The 21,667-nt window shown below is 41.5% G+C and overlaps 1 protein-coding gene and 1 long non-coding RNA gene across 15 annotated transcripts in view; one reads left to right on the forward strand and one right to left on the reverse strand.

The window, feature by feature from the left end:
- The window catches only part of PHF21A (PHD finger protein 21A), a 191,786-nt gene that overhangs the window by 132,588 nt on the left and 37,531 nt on the right, over nt 1–21,667 (forward strand). For 9 of the 14 annotated variants that reach the window (XM_029956072.1, XM_029956081.1, XM_029956071.1 and 6 more), the window contains 4 exons: nt 6,907–7,107; nt 13,011–13,262; nt 14,450–14,539; nt 18,319–18,612. In XM_029956072.1, the coding sequence (XP_029811932.1) occupies nt 6,907–7,107; nt 13,011–13,262; nt 14,450–14,539; nt 18,319–18,612 (837 nt within the window). The remainder of the gene's footprint in view (nt 1–6,906; nt 7,108–13,010; nt 13,263–14,449; nt 14,540–18,318; nt 18,613–21,667) is intronic. The other 5 variants (XM_029956078.1, XM_029956084.1, XM_029956080.1 and 2 more) reach the window with 2 other exon arrangements.
- On the reverse strand, nt 8,141–11,164 carry LOC115305956. The gene is made up of 3 exons (XR_003915106.1): nt 11,055–11,164; nt 10,244–10,357; nt 8,141–8,330 (listed from the first exon to the last, which is right to left on the reverse strand). It is a non-coding gene; the product is annotated as an uncharacterized LOC115305956 (long non-coding RNA).

The following is a 21,667-nucleotide window of genomic DNA, read 5'->3' on the forward strand; positions in this document are numbered from 1 at the left end:
TGGCAGGGGACCATGGGGAGAGGAAGGGGGAAAGAGAAGGGGGGAGAGTGAGGGACACAGATTAAGGGAGACTACTGAATACTGAAAACGAACCATGGACTGAAGGGGGAGGGGGAGAGAGGGAGGGGGTGATGGTCATGGTGGGGGGCACTTGTGGGGAGAAGCACTGGGTGTTATATGGAAACCAATTTGACAATAAACTATTAAAAAAAATTAAAAACATAAAAACTAACAAAAATATTTGGCTAGATGTTAAAAATCAAGTGATTGAAGTATAATTGACACTGGAAGTAAAAGTCATATTTAGTAGGCTGTTACTATGAGTTAAAAATTCATCCTAGACAAACTCTGTTATTCATTGGTTACCATCCCTTATTTTCACATTGCCCTCGACAGTTTTCTGAAGCATTCTCTACCGTTAATTCAATTGATCCTCAATATTTTTCCCGAGTAGGCAGGACAGTAGAGCTTAATGCTTCAAAAAACATAGTGAAGTTAAATGTAAACCAAATGGGTTCTGATTTTGGCTTCTTTATCTTTTATTTTAGAGAACTGCCTTACAACTACCATTCCCAGCATGCAGTGCTCTTTTTAGTCTGTCTCTGTGTTTATGCTATTTTGCCCTCACATCTGGGTGTGTTACACCTGGGAGGACCTTAGAGCCCCAGGGGCCACATCTCTCTTGAGTACAGCAGCTACATTTTTTCTTATTTGATGCAAATAAAGGCAGTTCCCAGGTTCTCATAAGGATCCCTTGATTTAGGTAACGTTTGACTACCGCAGTCTTAGTCTTTTATAGTCATGCATAAGAAGGGGTGGAGTTGGTCTGTTAGAGCATGAATGGACTAAGTGAGAAAAATGTAAACCACATTTCAATCAGGCTATCAAATAAAGTGTAATCCCCTATGGAGATGGAATATAAATCCCATTAATATGAATAGAAGGTCTAATCTCCTCTGGAGATAGGATGTAAAAACCTATTGATGTAAATATCTGTGTGTGTGTTTTAAAGGAAGAGTAAACCCCAAAGAATATTTTTTTTAATTAAAAAAATAAGCCAAAGTCTAATCAGTACCATGACATGTGTGGTCTCCACCATCTGTTAAGCATCCATGTAGAAAATTTTGAACTTTATTGAAAAAACTGGTAATTCCAACTGCTATTGTTTCTTTTTTTTTTTAATGTTTGTTTAATTTTGAGAGAGAGTGACAGAGCAGGAGTGGGGGAGGAGCAGAGAGAGAACTGTCAGCGCAGAGCCTGATGTGGGGCTTGAACCCACGAACTGTGAGATCATGACCTGAGCCAAAGTTGGCCGCTCAACCAACTGAGCCACCCAGGTGCCCCAACTGCTGTTGTTTCTTAATTCATGTGTATTGTACTCTCCTAGTTCCATGACACTTTGCAGAACTATGAAAGTATCAATGTTCCCAACTCTCTAAGACTAAGCAGATCACTTTAGTAGACAGCGTAACAGTTCTGTGTATGAGATGAGATGGTTGTAGGTGCGCCTGGGTGGCTCAGTCGGTTAAGTGTCCGACTTTGGCTCAGGTCATGATCTCACAGTCCGTGGGTTCGAGCCCCACATAGGGCTCTGTGTTGACAGTTAGCTCAGAGCCTGGAGCCTGTTTCAAACTCTGTGTCTCCCTCTCTCTCTGCCCCTCCACTGCTCGCTCTCTGCCTCTCAAAATAAAATAATAAGAACATGAAAAAAGGCTTTTTTAAAAAAAATAATCAGATGGTTGTAGATACTGCTTCTGTCAAACAGGTGGTGTGTTTAAAGGGTATATCCCATTTTAAAAGGTGTTTTTATAGGTTAGAAACTGTTTAACCCTGACACTGAGTATCAGAGAGTTCGGAAAAAACTTACTAGTGCCTTACAAAACAAATAAAATGCAGTTATTTTTAGTTACGTATATTTTTATATCTGCTGCTGCCAGTATTCCTCCCCCTTCTCTGTCAAAATCCTGTCCTGCATATCTTCCCTAGAACATTCCCTCTAATAACTTCAGTGCATATTCTTTCCTTGAATCTTACTTAGTGCATTAGTAAGGGGCTTATTTTGAGTTTATTGTCCTTTCCTTGTGTTCTTGTTCATAAAATGGTAGAATCTTCACTCAAAGTTCTGTTTCCTTTTTTTTTCTATTTTCTTTTATTAAACATGCTTTTTACCCTGGATTTAATTTTGTCATTAATTTTATGTCAGTAACACATACACTATGCTTCAGAGGATAATTACATCGTAGCATTCTGAAGACTTCCTGTGACTTCAGTGTTGATATATATTGCTGTTATTTACAAATGCAGTGTTTGAATTTCAGACAGTAGAAAGTGTGTGTGTGTGTGTGTGTGTGTGTGTGTGTGTGTGTGTGTGTGTGTGTCTGGGTAAATTCTGACTTCAACAGATGTAAGTTTCTTCATGTTAGTTTTTCTGCACACAAAAATTTAGTAGCCCTTGTTTCGCTTGAGCAATTGGTGAGTCTGAAGACCTGCAAAATTTTTTCGCTGCATTTTAGGTAGAAGAGAGGTAAGATTTGTTCTTGACTTTCTGTATTTGTGAAAAGTTTGTCTCTAGTATGAAGGATGCAGGTTCTGTTTTCATATTGTATGACTGATTCATGGAGGGGACAAAGGATGTAAGATGTCTGAGTGGGTGTGGCCCCCTCATAATTGATACAAAACGGATAACACAAAATGGAACACAGACAAGTTGAATGACTGACTGATCACTGACATGCAATTATGGAGGGCAAGGCCCTGCACCTGGAGTTCCTTTTGAGAGAAGCTTTCTAAAATTTGTGTGACACTTTGATGGGAATAAAGTAGTGGCTTGATTGGAGGCATGGGGGCTGTCCTGCCATCTCTGCATCTCCCTTCTGTGTTGACTGGTGCCCTGGAACTTGGAATGATTCACTTACATAGCTGAACCTCGAACCCGATTTTCTGTTGAGTTGGACCTACAAACTTCTGTATTTTTCTTTGGGACTCGTCTTGCTGTTGTAGGAACATGTTGATAGTATCGCTGAATGTCACAATATTGATCACCGTGACTACCTGTCTCAGAAACTGTGACTTGAAGTGTTATAGGCTCTGTGAACTCTTCTGCCTGAACAAGCACTGATAAAACCTAGTGATGAGAATGTCAGGGGAATCTGAGGCTTGGAATTACAGGCTGGGTTTATGGAGCAGTTCTTGACAGTTGGATTGATTGGAGGGGGTGGTCTTAGCCATTCTGGACACCAGGCCCATTGGCCTATTGTTATAGAAAATATATTAAGGAAAGAAGATGATAAGTTACTGACTTTCTCCCTCCCTTCTGCCTTCATTCTTTGCAGCTTTTCCTTCCTTGTCTCCTCCTCTTCCTGCCCCCTTTTCTTTTTAACTTTCATTAACTTATTAGTCAATGACAAATGGCCAGTTTGTGACACTTAGCCTTTTCTCAAACCTTCAGGTTAATGTTCCAAGATAATTAGCTACATTCCAAGGTCTCCTTCATATGTGAATAACATTGAAAGTACCAAACTTTTTATTTTGTATAACCTTCACTAATGACCAGCAAAAGTCCTCGCCGAATCAGAAGTCATGATTTCTTTGTTTCAAACATGTAATAATAAAAATATAGGCTCTTTCCTATAGAGATGAGAGGATGCTTAAAAATTGTGCTTGGGAGAGCACGTAGCTAAAATTTATGAAATTCGGTAGCAGAATGCTGTCACTGCCACCCAGAACTGGTTCTCCTCCAGGTCAGGGTTCGCCCAGCACTGCAGGACTAAGCTCTAGACCAAGACTGGATTGTGCAACTTACAAAACCCAACTAAAGTGCAGGACAGCTCTCTCTTGATTAGCTAGTCCTTTAAGGAGGACACAGGGCTTTTGCCCACCTGAGTGCCTCCACTGCTAGAGCTCACCTAACTTGAGATCGTTGGTTTTCAAAGTGCAGTCATAGATATTTAAGTGACAGAAGGCATCAGTGTTTCCTTCAGATCTTGAGTTTTTAAAAAATTTCGTAGGCATGCACAACTACACACTTGGTATTCTTCTACTGTGAACACAACAAGTTCAGGAGCAGTGCATTTTTCTGCATGGCACTCTGAAATATACCAGAATCGTCTTTCAAAGAAAATTTTACTTAGCTCATATGATCTGACCTGTGTCCAATCTGCACGGCTTTCTTCTCTTCCTGTTTTTGTTTTTTTTTTTTTTTTTTTGTCCTTCTTTCTTTCAAAGACTAATTTAAGTTTTGCAAGTATTTTGATCCCTGTGCCTCCCCACTGGTTCTACAGGCTTTGTTTCAGGCCCTGGGGGAGGAACAGTTGTGAATGCACTGTGACTCACTGACTCCCACTTTCCTGATTCTGGTTCTGATTGGTCGTCACCTTGTTCTAGCCATATGGCTGCAGAGTACTCTAGCCTGCATCCCTTTCTCGCTCTTTCCCCTACTGTTCCCTTCTGTTGTACACAGCACTGGCAGTGGGTTCCGGGCTTTGTCTCTGGCTTCTGCTTTACCCCAGCTAGGCAGTTACGTAGGAGAGCGCATTGTATTTCCCCAGGCTGGCTGTCGAGGGGGAAAAATACCCTTTCCTTTTGTGCCTGGTATAGTAATTATTTCATTTCCTGTGCTGTTTTTGTTCAAAGTTTATTTTTTGGCAGGTGTCACATTTGTGTTATATTATTTCCTCATGGTTTCTCTCTTCCCCTGATTTAAGCTGGGTGTGGTTTTTGTTTTGTTTTGTTTGTAGATGTTCTTGGAGGCCCTGTCTGGAGCTACTGATGCTGCACTTTAGCTAGTTCGTTACTATATTTGTTTAATACTGGTTATATGTTAGGAAGCAGGACTGACAGCAACTCTGAATAACATAACTGTAAAGTGTGTAATGTTCTGGTAGTCACCAAAAATCTACATGTGATACTTAAATTATCTGTACTGCCACCTCCACCACTTCCCTTCTAAACTGTATCCATTCAGTTACTCTGTCTTTTATACTGGAGAAATAGAATTTTGAAGGCTTGAAAGTTAATTTTTATAAGAATTTGATATTTTTATTAATTTGCATTTTTACTATTCTGCAGATGGTTTCTGCAAAGAGTTTGGACTCTCCATCCTTTTTTTTTTTTTTTTTTTTACTTTGTAATATTTAACTACTCAAAGAGGCAGTGCGAGCAGAGTATAAAGTTTAGCAGACTTTTCCCCCCACCAGAAGTGGCCTTTATCTGATATTTTCATTGTCTAAAAAATAGTCAGTGATAAAAGTATAAAAAAGTCTCTCAGGGATGTATTTTTGTATCGGGGCGCCTGGGTGTCTCCATTGGTTGAGCGTCCAACCTCAGCTCGGGTCATGATCTCCCAGCTCATGAGTTTGAGCCCCACGTCAGGCTCTCTGCTGACGGCGTGGAGCCTGCTCTGGAGCCTCTGGCTTCCTCTTTTTCTGTCCCTCCACTGCTCGTTCTCATTCTCTCTCTCTCTCTCTCTCAAAAATAAACATTAAAAAAAGGATATATTTTGTATTGACCTAAAGTTTTTAAAAATCCATTTTGTAAATATTTTAATGTTCAAATAGGCAAGTAACCTTACAAGTTTGAATTCTTGGGAGAATATGTGCAACGAAATTGGTTAGAATCAGAAGCAGGAGTTTGAAAACCAACCTGGCCATATGGTTTTATTTACTTAATCCTTTATTTAAAGACCTGCACTTCTTTCTCTCCGTTCATAATCTGTATTAGGAGATGGCAGTCTGTTTGATCAGCGATAACACCCCTCTCAGCTGGTGAACTCACTTGAAAGTGTGTGAGGAGTGCTGTTTCTACCTGCTTCCAGCCGTCAGGGCAAAAGCAGCAGTCCAAGAGTGGCCCCAGATGGTTGGGTTTTTTGTTTGTTTGTTTGTTTGTTTCGGTTTGGTTTTATATTACACGTTCTCAGAGTCATATGTGGGTCTCTAGTTCCATCACTTTACACATCCTGTGAAGAGACGTTTACCTAGCCGCATGATTCTAGCCCAGAGTATAGCTGTGAACAAAATGTCCTTGCCTTCATGGAGCTTATGTTCTGCTGAAATGTATTATAGTAATGAAAGTATCCAAATACGCATTTTTCTTGGGTTGGAACAGGGTCTAGAAAATTCAAGAAACCTTAGGTTTACATTTTTGATCCCATGTAACTAAATTGCTACTCTGCCTGAACAAACATGGGTTTCCACAGATCCTATCCCCGAAAAGAGGTCCTGTCATGAGTTACACATTTAAGTAATTTAGAATGACCACTGTCTGTATTGCATATTTCTGGGATCAAGATTTCTCTATTTAAAAGTCTGCTTAATGTCTGAAACCGAGATAGAAACATGACGTTGGTTTGAACAACAGAAATTAGTATGACCGGTGTCTGTGTTATCAGATATAACATGTAAGATGGCCGACAAGGTACCGGTCACAGTTGTGAGTGCTTCACACCCAGCAGCTTGTTTGGTACTCATTCAGAAGAACCCTAAGGATTTCGTTAATCACCTCATTTGACAGAACGGGAAATGAGACCAGATAGGTTAAGTAACTTGACGAACATAGAGCTGGTAAGTAGCAAAACTGGAATTTGTGTCCCCAGAGTCATGTCTTCGGTGCTCTGCTGTGTGGCCCTCCAGCCTAGCACGCCAAGCTGATCATAGTCCAGGAATCTGAGCTCCGCGGTGTGATCTCCATCACGTTTCCTTCTCATCCGTGTGGCTCGGTTTCCCTTGGTACATAAAATGTTTCTCTCGGTATTGGTTTCTCCTATGTGGAATCTGTGCATTTCAGATGTAACAAGTTCCAGAGTAAGCTAGTTACAGAAAGGCGTCAGAGGCATATGGTGGCTGAGCATTTTACAGAGCTGACAGAACAATACTCTGATAGACACTGTTTCTTTTTGTCTTCATTGGGTAGAAAAGAGTAGTTGAACAGCTACGGAAGAACCTGATAGTCAAGCAAGAACAACCAGACAAGTTCCAGATACAGCCGTTGCCACAGTCGGAAAACAAACTACAAACAGCACAGCAGCAACCACTGCAGCCGCTGCAGCAGCAGCAGTACCACCACCACCACGCGCAGCCGGCCGCGCCCTCCCCCAGCCTGACCGCTTCCCAGGTAACCGTGTGCGCGGGCGCCGGCTCCTCGCCCCGGCCTTAGCTGTGGGCGTGCGGAACTGGGGCCTGCCTAACACAGAGCTAAGCTCCACTAGACAAATTTGTTTCGGTTACTTTTTCTATACTATAAACTGGGGCAGAAATCGCTTGAAATTCATTGGCAGAAGGAAATGGCATTACTAGCAAAAGTTACCTGATTTCCCGCCTGCCTGAGGAGGACGGGAAGGGTAGTCAGTGACAAAGGAAAATCACTTCTTGGTGTTAGAACAGGACTAAGATCTTAGTTTGAATTTGTGGAAGTATTTATTGGCACTTGTTCTAAAAATCTCCGTAACTATGCCTCTTCTGGAATTGTTTTTCTGGAATCCTTAGCGGTTAGATGTGGGGATTCCAGGAGCGGTAGTTTTGGAACCAGGTAGAGAGACATTCAGAAGGAGGGTGCTATGTTTCCATCATTCAGAGAAACAAAATACTCTGTTCTGAGTCCATATTCATGAGCATATGAATCTAAAGGAACTCTGAAATGAAAGCTATGGGTCTAAACTGGAACTAAGAACTGGAGGCTTACTAACGCTCTGACTCAGGCTTCGTCTCCACACACCTACACGTGACGCGGGCATGCCTTTTCAAGTGGGATGGTCGAGCAGTGGCTCCTGATTCTTAGGGGTTGTGACCCCTGTATGACTTGCTGAAAGCTGTGGGTCTCTCTCCAGAATAATACACATTCACACCTAATACACTCATTTTTGCACATCATTTCAAGGACGTTGGGATCTTCTGAAACCTAAGCATGAGCACCTCTCACCTACCAGTACCAAGTCCTCACTGTGTCTTTATATGTAGAGAAAAAGATTATAGTTTACTTGGTTATTCACTGTGTGTGGACACTGGGCTGGTTCATCTATAACATTTTGTGAGTGAAAACTGCATCACTTCTAGAAATACTAAAGATTACTAAAGAGAAGTAATATTTAGTGGAGGAGGTTGTTTACAGCCACCGTCCTGAGTGCTTTACATGAACAACATACACAGTCTTTACCTGAACCCTTAAAAGGCTGGTATTATTATTATTATTATTTTCCATTTTTTAGAAAAGAAAACCAAGGCATAGAGAGATTAAGTAACTTTCTAGAATCATGGAGGTAGTCTGTGTGGTAGAGCCAAGATCTGAACCCAGATATTCTGGTGAAAACGTCTGTCCATTCACTGCTCTTCTGTACTGCCCTATAAGACCAAAAACAAACAAACAAAAAAAAGCCAATGTTCTAGAAAATGCCAAAGTAGGAAAAAGAATAATTCCTTTGTAAATCAGATTGCTAGAGTATAAATTTTACCATGATCTCTACTCCAGGGCTATTTGAAAATTAGGCATTCAGACTGACTTTTAAAGCCCCTTGACCAGGATTTATATTTCTTCCAAAGGATTGCTTATCAGATTACTTTTGTTGGAGTTGATTAGTTTGTCCTCTTGGCAAAATACAGTTTGATCAGAAAGTGTTTACATGGAAGGAGTGTGGTAGAATTCATTATTTCCTAATATGTGGGAGTTTTCTCTCTTAACCCAGAAATTTTCTGTTCAAGTAACATTCCCTGTCCTACCAATCAGAGGAAATAAAACACTTCTGGAATACTTACAGTAGCTATCCCTTCCCTAGTAATCTGAGTTCTGTGTGGCTTTGGGATGGTGAGTGAGGGGCTGCCCTCAAAACAGTGTTGTATGGCGGCTCTCCACCTGGTAGCCCGCCTGATATAGTTAATTGATTTAGCTAAGCTTGTTTTATATTATAGTTTCGTTAAATGCAGAGTTTAATGTTAAAAGCCAAAAGACTCTCAAGTTTTTGGTTTCTGTCTTACAGTAAACCATCAGTATTTATTGGATGTTCTCGGTGTGCTAGATTCTGGTAGTCCTGGACGCTGCCTAGAATCTAGTCTACTTCATTTTCATTCATTCTGTAAATATTATTGGGTCTCTATTATATGCGAACACTGTGCTAGGCAGTGTAGAAGATAGATTCACAAATAAGACAGGGATCTCTGTCTTCAAGAATTTTGAAAATCTAGAGGAGAGGAAAATGTAAACCGCTGACAAGAATAAAATGAAAGTACCAGTGAAGATCTGTGAAAAGACCATAGGACAGAGTCATTTTAACTAGATGGATCAGAGATGCTTCATAAAGGAGGTGGCATTTGATCACGATGTGGCCAGATGAATTCGATATCCGTGAAGGAGCAGAGGGGAAGAGCATCACAGGTGTAGAGAACAGTGTAAACAAAAGCATGGAGTCACAGAAGTAAACATGTACCCAAGGAGTAGCAAGGAGGCTGGCGTAGCTGTAGCCTGAACTCCGGGAAATAATGGTGAGGGAGAGAAAGGGAGACAAAGGCTAGCTCTTAGAAGCCCTCCAGTGCATGACAGAACCTCTGGGGTTGAGCACAGTCCATAAGTCCTATACTATCTAAGTTCAGAAAAGAATGGCTATTAAGTAGTAGCTAATATAGGCATAGAGGAGATGCTAGGAAGAGAAATTTTCTATTCTAAGTCGGTGGCTAGCATGGACCAAGGGATGGGGAGTTGGGGGGGACCAGTTCCCTTTACTCAGTTAATTCAAACTCATCCTTGTAGGTAGGTTTTGAACTTTTTTTCAATCTATAAGAAAAAAAAGAATAAGAGTTGAATACAAGTATACCTTTCAACATCAATTCACACCCTGTCATTTTAAACAGTGTAATACAAATGTAAAGAAGGATGCAGTTAATAAAACCAAGTAGAAAATAAACCCTTATGGACAAAAAGGAGGGTGGGGTGGTCCTATTTGTAGTCTTCTAAGTGTGCAACAGTTACCTTCCATTCAAAATTAAAGGAAAGTAGTCTAAAATGGAGACATAAGTTCATTAGAGCCTATAGTAGTAGTAATCCTTTTAAGTTCTCATTTGTTCATTAGAGCTTGTCTGTTTTAAATCAATACCTCATGTTCCACAGGTAAACAACAATAATAACTTAGTAAAAAGATAAATAAATAAAAAGGATTTTGCTTTCAGTGCTCCTTGGGCTGTATTTCTGCATTAACCTCTAGTTCGTGCAGTTTGGGTTTTGTCAGAATTAACCTCTTCATGAAGCTGTGTGGAAACTAACTTACCTTGAAGCTGATCACAATTGGGCGGCATCAACCAGCCAGAGACTAATCACAGATTCCAGAAAAATAATTTTACTTGTTGTTGGACACCTTTCCTCTCTGTGTCTTCTCTTCCTCCTGCCAGAGAGGTCAGAGGTTTTTGTTAGGTTTGGATTTCAAAATTCTAGATTCTCTTTGTCATCTAAACTCTAACACTCCCAAGACGTTGGTTTATATTTCCAAGCACTTAGAATACAGTAAGCACCAGACCAGGGGTGGAGATTTAAGCCATATCTGTGTCAATACCTGGTGTCAGTAAGTAGTTAGTAAATATGTATATTTTTTTAAGTTTATTTATTCTGAGAGAGAGAGAGAGAGAACGTGCATGCGCGCAACTAGGGGAGGGGCAGAGGGAGCAAGAGAGAATCCCAAGCAGGCCTCGCACTGCCAGCATGAGCCCAATGTGGGGCTCAAACTCAGGAACTGTGAGATCAAGGCCTGAGCCAAAACCAAGAGTAAGACGTTTAACCGACTGAGCCAACCAGGCGCCCCATAAATATATTTTTCAGAAAGTTTTCATTGGTAAATATAGTACCAGGTCTTGTGCCTGTATGTACGGAGAATTCTATAGATGCTAGAATACATGCTCTGAAATTAGCTACAACTAAAAATATACAGGAGAAAAAAATGCTAACTTAAGATGTGAACAAACTTGTTAGGTTTCAGGGTTTTTAAAGGGTTGCGGTTAATGGTGAGTATTTTAATTCAGGTGAGTTTGAGGTTTTACTCACTTTTTTAGCATATTAGATTATTCAAAATATTGATGATAATTTACCTGAACCAAGGATGCCTCAGACAAAACTACACGACCTCTTCCAAAGCAGCCACAATGCGCACAACCATTTTTAAAATCCATGTCAGCGAGTTCTGCTGATTAGAGCTTTTACTTCCATAACCTGTGCTGGGAACAAGATTGAATGCCATCTGGCGTGACTTGCTCACCAAGTTCTTTGTGTTTTAATGTCTTGAACTGAAAGGTAGGGCTAATACCGCACCAGGTTAAAAACACTTGTTATAAATAGCTGGCAATGTAAAGTCCGACCTTCCTGCTACATTCCCGTACTATTTCTAATGATTGGCTTTTATTTGGTTTTTATCATGGATAGATAGTAGATGACCTGCTACTTTTCAGAACAAATATCAGTGTTCCCCTCTTCCTCCCATTTCACCTTTGAGGAGGCCGTGGCAAGGACAGTGAGACACGTCTGTGCTGTTGATTAGTGAGGAAACAAAGATTTGGGTGATTTTAATTATAAGCATTGCTCATAGGCTATGATGGGATAGATGAGGCCAGATCATTAATTGTTTTCATTGAAAGAAAATAAAGAAGTTAAAAGATTAGGTGACGTATGTGTGTGTTTAAGGCAGAACATAGAAATAAAGAATTACCTAGAAAAAAATAACTTAATACACAAATACTGACATAGTCACTGAAATAGAAATGCATAAGGGGATTTGTCCAGATCTATTTCGGGGACAGTGGGGTTCTTTTCACTGCAATGGTTTTCAAAGCAATGCTGTCCAATAGAACTTTCCGCCATGTTGGAAATCTTCACTGTCCAGTTTGGTAGCCACTAGCCACACGTGGCTCTTGAGCACTGGAAATGTAGACAGTGTAACTGAGGAACTGATGTTTTAATTTAATTTAATTTGAATTTGAATGTAAATAGCCATGTGTGGCTGGTAGCTACCAAACCGGACAGTGCAAGTGTAGAATAAGAGGAAAAAAGTGGAGTTGTGTCAAAATCAGAAGAACCAGCATGTTGGACCAGATAAACTGTCACGTCCCTGAAATGTTTGGATCTGGAGTGAGTAGTGGCATTAGGGAGGGATGTGTGCCGTGTAATGAGGTTGTTTGTGTGTTCTCGTTTCGTGACTGGCCCCTTTAATTACTCTAGTTGGAAGTCTGGAAACTCCAGCCACAGAGCAGCGATAGCACTTTGTGGAGCATCAGTCAGCCTGGCCACCTCTGTTCAGCCTCTGATCTATAAGGCCTTTTGAAACGCAGGTGTTTGTTTCCACCTTGTCATGTTTCACTGGATCTTTGATCGCTTCTGCAGCAGTCCTCCAGAGAAGAAATGGTAGTTAGTGACTCACATCCCTTTGGTATTAAGAGCTGGCATTTACAAAACTAGTCGGTTAATAGGTTTTACTATCTAGAGTTTGGGATTTACTGCCTCTGAGGCAACAATTGTGCACTTTCTCACACGAGTCTCCCTTCCTCCTCTCTAGGGTGACACTCAAAAGAATGAAAAGACACTGTCCTTTCATCCTAGCTTTTGTGTCACAGGAGGCAGATAACCAGAATTATATGAGAGCTTTCTTCATATTGATGAGGTTTTAGCAATTAAAGATAGAGATGGTGTGTACCTCATTGATTTGCAATTGCTACAGAGTTTAAATTGAGAGCAAGAAAAGAATAAAAAACCAGAATAAATAGGTGTACTCATATTCTGTATCTGTAAACCCACCCCATTCATTGTTGAAAATCCTGTGCCCATACCTGTCTTTAGTTATTACTATGAACTTGAAGCTAAATTTGAAGACTCTGGCACAAACTAGAGATTATCTTTCCCTATAGTAAGAAGTGTGCTGTGCGTACCCATAAGGAATGTTCTAGTGAGGAAGTTGACTATGAGAATCATCGGATTGTTTTTTCTGGGGATTAGCAGCATATTGCTTAGTGGGGTCACACTTCAGTGTCCTAATATCTGTTCTCCATGTCTCCTAGAAGACTGTAACTACAGCTTCTATGATTACCACAAAGACACTACCTCTCGTCTTGAAAGCAGCAACTGCGACCATGCCTGCCTCTGTTGTGGGCCAGAGACCTGCCATTGCTATGGTGACCGCCATCAACAGTCAGAAGGCTGTGCTCAGCACTGATGTGCAGAACACACCAGTCAACCTCCAGACGTCTAGTAAGGTCACTGGGCCTGGGGCAGAGGCTGTCCAAATTGTGGCAAAAAACACAGTCACTCTGGTAAGCCAGCAGCTGCTACTCATGTGTGCCCACATGCGAGGGTTCAGGATATGCATTTGTAGAGTATACCCGTTTTATGCTCCTGCTGGATTTTTCAGTCTCCCATCATTCAGCCATCCCAAGTTTTCCTCTGGGGCTGACAAGGGAATATGGCATTCCTGCTGGGTGCTCAGATGACTATAGAAGTGTCCTTGACACCAAGGACCAAAACCTGAGTTCAAAGTTGACGTGACTTGTGGGGGAGTGGCCTTCATGGCAGCATGCACACTGCTTCACGAGTCTCTCTCCATCCTGTTCCCAGACCTGTCTATGAAACTTGAGTGCGTGCACTCTCCGGTTCTGTATTACTGATTTGGGGGAACCTCCCTGCCGAATTCCTTTAGTTCACTATCCTTGAAATTGGCTGCACCCAGGAAGTACTAGAGCAAGCAGAGGCACTTTACAGATATACAAGAAATTCACAGATTAACAGTATCCATGTCCGAGGTCCATCAGAAAAAAAGATCCCTTGAGAAGAAGTATTTGAACAAAAATTGTTGATGAGATTCAAGGGTAAAACCGTTTAGAAATTGATGTTCTCTGAAGCTTGGGGAAATATAACCAAATTGTGGTTTGGAAAATCCTTTCTTAACATGGCAGCTGAGAGCTTTTGGTGGCTTTTAAATGATGACCAGAGACGAGAAAGACTAGACAGCAGTGAAGTGACGCTTCAGCACTTACCAGGAATCTTGAGAGAAGCAACCAGCTCCGTCAGCCAAATGTTGAGAGCTAGAGAATTCTCTTCAGAAACAAAGCTGTTCGCTGCTAGATAAAGCTCTTCTATTAGGAAAAAGCCCATTTGGCCAGGCAGCAAGTTTGATTTTACTTGGGATCCAGTCTTGACTTTTAAAATATGTACATGCAAGAGTTCTTGGATGTCAAAGGAAGTTGTCTAAGGTTGCCGAGCCTGCTGTGTTTTACGTGAGGCATGTAAGGAAATGAAATGGTTCATTTTGTAGGCTGGAGCATGCAGGTGGGAGAGTAAAAAAGTTTTCTTAAGGCTCGATTCATACGGTTAATTCTACAACGAAAACTTGTAGAAAGTATTGTCTGACCCAGAGAATAGTGATGCTAAAATTACTGTAAGAACGCCTAAGCTTTGATACTAAACAATTATTGTCCTCCGGTTTATTTTTCCCATTTTTCAGCAGGTTCAGGCAACACCTCCTCAGCCCATCAAAGTACCACAGTTTATCCCTCCTCCTCGACTCACTCCACGTCCAAACTTCCTCCCACAGGTGAGTAAATCCGTGACAGGCCCAACGATGGGTGAGGTGAGACACACGTCCTCATGGGCCCTTTCTAAGCACCCTGACGTGTGCTTATCAGCTCAGCTGTGTTCACATCTGACATGGCTAAAGATTCTACCTGCTGATTTCTATACCATGAAGAGACTTATTTTATCACTAGGGTTTCTGGGCAGTGACCAAAGGCAGAAGCAGGGGGATGAGAAGAAAAGGAAAATTTAAGATAGCACCATTTTAAACCTTATATAATGTTAACTTCCTGGGAGTGTAACCAAACCTGCCTGCCAGTGGGGAAAGAATGTAATTACTACTTTTTTATGCCCCATATGCCAAAGAAAGTAGGGAAGGAAACAGTAGCCAAACTAACCAGTAGAAACTATTTAGTTTTACTGTGGTAAGTGACAACATTAAGCATCATACTTAAACACAAAGCCTTGCCTATGAAGGTTTAGACTAGGGGTCTACACAGGGTCAGTACAGGCAGGGGTCTACACAGGGAACTTTCTGCCTAGACTGAAACAGCTCTGCTCGCCCATATTCTCCTGGGAATATTCTTCTAATAATTGGACTGAACTCGCCATTCTCATTGCAGAATGTCAGGATTGCCCCAGTCTGGGTTTTGAGGGTACTTGACTTGCTTAGTAGAAAGGCTAGGAGTTCCCATCTGAGGCCCCATGTTGCATGCAAAGAGAAAAAGGAAAAGAATTTTTGTGGTCAGTGGCCATAAATGATTTCTGAATTGCCTGTGTGGTAGGGATGGGCATTGCTAATGTGAGAGAAGATGATTTCAGTCATTTATCAGGTAAATCCTTACTAAATACCTTGGGTATCAGAAAAGGCACTAAGCACTGTGGATTTGCCAGTTTCCAAGATAGACTGTTCTCTGCCCTCAGCGAGCTTCAGACATGTGTTCAGACAATTACAGTGTCCGTTATGGAAAGTACAGGGTACTCTGACCATATCTGGGAGGGACATCCAACCCAATCTTAAGAGTTTTATAGAAAGTTTCATAGAGGAGTTGATTTTCAGTCTAACACCTACAATCCTAGTAAAGTTAGCCTGACAAAGTTTTGGGAGAAGAACAAAAATGTCCTAGGCAGAGGATAGAGCATATATGCAAATCCAGGATGGAGAGATGCATGTAAGCTTAAGGAACCAAAGGAGATTTGATGCGGCTGGCTGGGCAAAGTGGGCCATGGGGTAAGAGGTGAAGGTAAGAGGTGAAGCTGGAGAAGTCCATGTGCCGGATCTTGTGACACCTTCGAGGCTATGTGGGAATTGGAGCAAAAGGCCCTGGGATAAACCCAGGAACACAGGGGATCCATGAAAACATTTTGAAACAAGTACTTGAAATGATCAGATCTTTGTTTAGAAAATTTCATCTTGCCATTGTGTGGAGAATAGATTGGAGATGATCAAGACCATGGGCACGAGGTATAGTTAGGACATCATCAACAGTAATAATGGCTAATGTTTAAAGATGCCTGCTGTGCACCACCTACTGTGTGAGGCATTTTTATGGGTTATCTATTTTAATCTTCACAATAGCCCCGTGAAAATAGGTATTCCCTTTTTTTTTTTTTTTTAGGTAAGGAACCTAGGGCTTAGTCCATGTTTTCCAAACAGTGGGTCATGACCCATTAGTAGGCTGTGTGAAATCAGTATAATATAACCAGTTTTTAAGTAAAATCAACAAAACAGAATATGGAATATTAGAGTACATAGCACATATGTAATGTTTCATGAAGTTTTTGTTTTATAGGGATATAAATATATGTGTATATGTGTGTGCTGGTTGCAATATGAATATATTCCCTGCTGTGTGTCTGCAGCAGCCACCACAGGCTCCTCTTTTTTTCTTTTTTTAAAGTTTATTTATTTTGAGAGAGAGAGAATGAGCACATTCTCATGGGCAGAGAGAGGGAAACAGAATCCCAAGCAGGCTCTGTGTTGTCAGTGCAGAGCCCGACATGGGACTCAAACCCATGAACCGCAAAATCATAGCATGAGCAGAGACCAGGAGTCCGACACTCAACCGACTGGCCACCGAGGCGCCCCATACCACTTAACGGTTATCTTAAGTTCAGCCTAATATTCAAACTCCCAAGACTGTCCCACACTTGGTACCAGTCTGCTTGGAACAATATAAGACAGAAGCCAGAGCTTACCAGCAAGACAGCATCAGACATTTTTCTTCAGCGCATGTAGCAGTCTCTGCAGCTGTCTAGTGATAGCTGTGGTGCAGGGACATGAGATCCCCGATCAGGACAGTGGTAGAACCAGCCTGGCACAACAATCTGAGGCCTCACAAGAGCCAGGGTATCCTGTAACAGGTCTGTAGTCATAGCTTTCAAGGTCCCCCCAATGGACGGGCTCAGTTACAAGAGTCACCCCTCTTCATGAAGCCCAAAGCATGATGTCCCATCAAGTGTTTATAATGCTCCCCGTTCAGATTCAGTGTAGCAGTGAGGGATCGTTTTCTACCTTAAGCAATGTTGCCTGGTAACATAGTTGACATTCTTACCCTTAACCAGGTTTCCAGGGGAACAGAGCTGGAGAGTTAACTGAAGGTCAAAATTTCATGCCTTAGGGGAAAGGATTTTGCCCATAGGGTCACTGTATAGAAAATTTGAAAAATGTTGCCTTGCATCAGATATGTTACTGAGGCTACCTGGTAGGAATCAGGATTTGAACCCAGGCAAGGCTGACCTCATGCTTTTAACTGTATTGTTACTGTTTCAGTAAGCCAAACATAAGGTAGAGAAGTGGCAGTAAAGATAGGAAGTAGACATACTTGAGAAGGATTTAGGAAGTAGAGATGGAGTAGGAAGCATCAAGAATAGTTCTGAAGTTTATTTAGCAAGAAAGCCATTTGTCAAGGTGATGATAATAGGAAGAAGAGAGGGTTAGAGGAAGAAATAGATGAGTTTTAGACATGTTGGTTTTGTTGTTGTTTAAGTAATCTACACCCAACACGGGCTCAAACTTATAGCCCTGTGATCAAGAGTCTCTTGCTTCACTGACTGAGCCAGCCAGGGGCCCCTAGACATGTTTATTTTTAATTTCTGATGAGATTTCCAAGTAGAGATACATGACAAGAAGTTGAGTATATGATTCTGAAGTTCAGGAAACGTCTAGTCCTGAGATACAAGTGTGGATGGACGTTTTCAAGACAGATGGTTATTGAAGCCATGGGATGGGTGAAAACTCCCAGGAAGAGTGAGGAGATTGGGAAGAAAAGAGGTTCTAGAACAAATCTCTGAGAAATACTTCATGTTTAGGATTGGGCAGAGGAAGAGGAAGTCCACAAATGTGACTTAGAGGAGGAGTGGCGAAGAACAGGGAATTAAGAGGGCAAGGAGCTGGGCTGAATTGAAGTCATGGATATGAAGAAATTTAGAATGTGAATTAAGATCATTGGCCGCATTATTACCATACTGGACACAGGTTCTGGGTGAGACCAGTCTCTGGATTAGGCATTTGACCTTGACTTGAGGAAGCAGCATGGAATGGGAAAGGGGGCTAAGGTTTGGATTCAGAAGAACCACGTTTTAGGGTAGCGATTGGACACTATTAAGAGCTAATGTGTCTTCTATAAGATTGTATATCCTGATATGTATAGGATTAATAACACCAAAATGAATATTAATAAATATTGGTACTCAGTACCTCTTCACATGTATAGTATAAAAGACCTGGCAATGTCTTAGACTTACAAGACTTGAGAAATTTCTTGAAGTAATAATGAAAATTGTTCTCTTTCCCCATAGGTTCGACCCAAGCCTGTGGCCCAGAATAACATTCCTATTGCCCCAGCACCTCCTCCCATGCTTGCAGCTCCTCAACTTATCCAGAGGCCTGTCATGCTGACCAAGTTCACTCCCACGACCCTCCCTACCTCCCAGAATTCCATCCATCCCGTCCGTGTCGTCAATGGGCAGACTGCAACCATAGCCAAAACGTTCCCTATGGCCCAGCTCACCAGCATTGTGATAGCTACTCCAGGGACCAGACTCGCTGGACCTCAGACTGTACAGCTTAGCAAGCCAAGCCTTGAAAAACAGGTACAGGAAGAGTGTGTATCTGCTTTGGGCAGTGGCCTTGCCATTGAGGCTGGGCTGTCTCTAAATACATTCTCTCAAGAACTCTTCTGTTTATCACAGCACCACTGTCAGTAACCTGTTGCTTATCATGTGATAATTTATCCTAATGCAAAATGGACGGTCTTACTGAAGAAAGTTGGGTTGCTTTTCCCACCATCGCTGTACAAATGGATTCAGATTCCCGTGTGAGTGAGCTCCCCCTGCTGGTTCCGAAGCAGAAATTCGCAGATGGGTTCTGCTGGTCTCCGGCAGGAAGCAGATATAATGCACAGAAAATGCCTTAGTAGTTTTGACCCAATAAGAATCCAGATGAGGATATGGCTGTGAAAGTCAGGAAGAGTAAACAAAACAAGGAAAAGGATTTCATTTGAAAAATTTCCCCTGGTTATTACAGATAATGAAGAGCCAAATGAAAAAATTAAAATTTCTAAAAAGCATTTTTTAACTCTAGAAAATACAGACATTTTACCTCAAATATTGAAGCTCACATTTATATTTCTCAAGTCAGATTTTTTTCTTAAGAATACAAGCCTAGAGAAATACAAGTAACCTCCAAAAATACTTAAGAGTTCTGTGACAGAAGACTTCTAAAAACAAGAAAAAGGATTTATAGGCAGTCACCATATTCTATTTAAAGAAAGACCAGTGATGAGAAAGAAGAATTTTGCAAAGAAAAGCATCCTCTTTTAAGAAAGTTGCTTTAAAAAGTCATTGACCTATTTCTAATTGCTCGGGCTTGAGTTCTCATTCATCTGAAAATAGTCTCTGGTGATCCTGAATCTTCTGCTTCTGGATGGCTGACCATGATTCAGAGAGGCTGGCCAGATGGTGGAGGAGGAGAGGCTCCCTGCCGCCTCGGCCTTCTTGAACAGAGGGTCCTTATGCACGGAGCACCCAGCTTTCTAGCCAGACAGCTCAGACATGCAGCAGGCCTTCCACTAACAAGCTGGGTATTAAAATCTTGTGCTCAGAAAACACAAGGGAAAATACATCTGTTTTCCTGGAGAGCTTACTCAAGCCCCAGAAAGTGCTTTGAGGAACATTTCAGAAATAGTTGCACCTGTTTTAGATAATAAGTTTATAGACTTCCTTCAGCAGGACTTCGTTATTAAAATATGAAAGTGAAATACTGAACTGAGAAGTTTGGGTAGGAGCATGTCTGGAGATCATTTCCCCTCCTGCCCTGTGCTGGCTCTCAGAGAATGTGTGAGGAGCCTTTAGAGTCCCAAAGAATATGGTTTCAAAACACTCCTTTAGGTTACCAAATATTTTTCTTTGACGTCTTTCTTGATAAAGATACTTTTTGGAGACATTTTTTTTTGTTTCATTTTACTTTTACATTTCTTATTTTTTCTGATCACATCTAATATAATACATATTAATTATGAAAGAAAATTCTATTATTATAGAAATATATAATGTACCGAGTGCACCCACCCCATAATGTGTGAAAAGAGTAAATTTCCTCATAATTCTAACTCCTGATGCATGAACAGTATGAACAGTTTAGATCATCTCCCTCCACATATTTTCTACACACACACTAATAACATTTTTAAAGCAAAAGAAAAACTATATTTTGTAACTTGCTTTTGTTCATGTTAGATCTTGAATATCTTTTCCTGTTCCGGCCTTATATGTTAATAAGAGCTTTTGATTTTAATTATAATGCCAGAGAAAGGTTCTCAGGAATTCTTAAAAGTTTTTAAAAAAATTCTTCCCTCGCAGTAAATTCCATGGTGTCTCTTTGTGTCGATCTAATAGAGGAATCAGCCACTGCTATTTTAGTTTCTGGGCCACCTGCCCTAACAGCCTGGCAGGTTTGCAAGCCCAGCCTGCAGGGGTGCTCTCTAGACTGGACTCCATTCTCAGAATCCTCTTACTTCAGATCTTTCCGCTCTCCTTCTTTTCTCTTCTGTGTTTCATTTCCAGTGTTACATTTATAACCATTAGGGGATCTCATAGATGGGCTCAAGAGTGAAGCAATGTAAATATGTAGCCAAAGAAGTACTACTTAGTGTCTGCTCACAGAGTTATCAGAACCTGCATCCAGCGTTCCCTGTGTGACCAGGCTAGATGAGTTCCCTTCTGCTTTCTTCTGCTTCTTTTAGGGTGATAACATTCATTTAATAAAAATATGTTGATCACGTGCCAGCTGCTATGCCAAAGGTGATGCCTAAATACAAGGGTGGAGAAATGAAAGCCTGTAGCCTCACAGAGCTCAGTCTGTAGCGCATTTTGGACTGGTACGGAGGCTGTGCCTCCGGGGGAGGAAGCATGGCAAGTTGTGTAGGTTCAAAGGCCTCCCACCTCGGTCTAGAAAAGGAAGAAGGCAGTGTGAGTTACAACAGCAGTGTCTCACTTCTCCTCCCCTGGTCAGGCATTGCCAACTTCCTTCTCCAGCCTAGATAAGAGCTCTCTGTCTTACCCTCATTAGAAGCCACATTATGGTGCGGCTCTGAGAAAAATGAGTGCCAGACTTTGAAGAGCTTTGAGTCTGGAAGCACATTCTAGGCAGAGAAGTAGATGGAGCCAGACAAACAGACAAACTTACAGCGCCCCTACTAACCACTGCTGTTTATGTCCCTGTCCTCTCCAGGACTCTATGAGATGGGGCTAAACACCTGTTTATGGTGGAATAAGCTAAAGCATTTCAAGTCCGTTAGACTGTGCCTGATGCTGTTCGTTCTCAGGAATAATGTTCATTTCTCAGTCCACTGCACCCACCTCTGCAACAAAGACCTCTGTGTATGTCCCCAAGGCTAAGCTATTGAAAAAAGTCATGGGTTCTCTATGTATCTTGGATAGGAACCTACACAAGATCCTCTAAACAGGATCTAAACAGTGCTTCCAAGCTGAAAATCTTATCCGGCGTATTCTCCGCACCCCCATTCTTCCCTCTTCGTAAACGTGAGCCGGTACCTCTTCATCGTCCATGTTAACACTGGTGCTCTAGCAGGGAAGCCAGGTCCAAGTGAGCAGGGATGGATTTTGCTTTGCCTTCAATCCAAATGTA

Source organism: Suricata suricatta, chromosome 11 (assembly GCF_006229205.1).
Source record: "Suricata suricatta isolate VVHF042 chromosome 11, meerkat_22Aug2017_6uvM2_HiC, whole genome shotgun sequence".
Lineage (NCBI taxonomy): Eukaryota > Metazoa > Chordata > Mammalia > Carnivora > Herpestidae > Suricata > Suricata suricatta.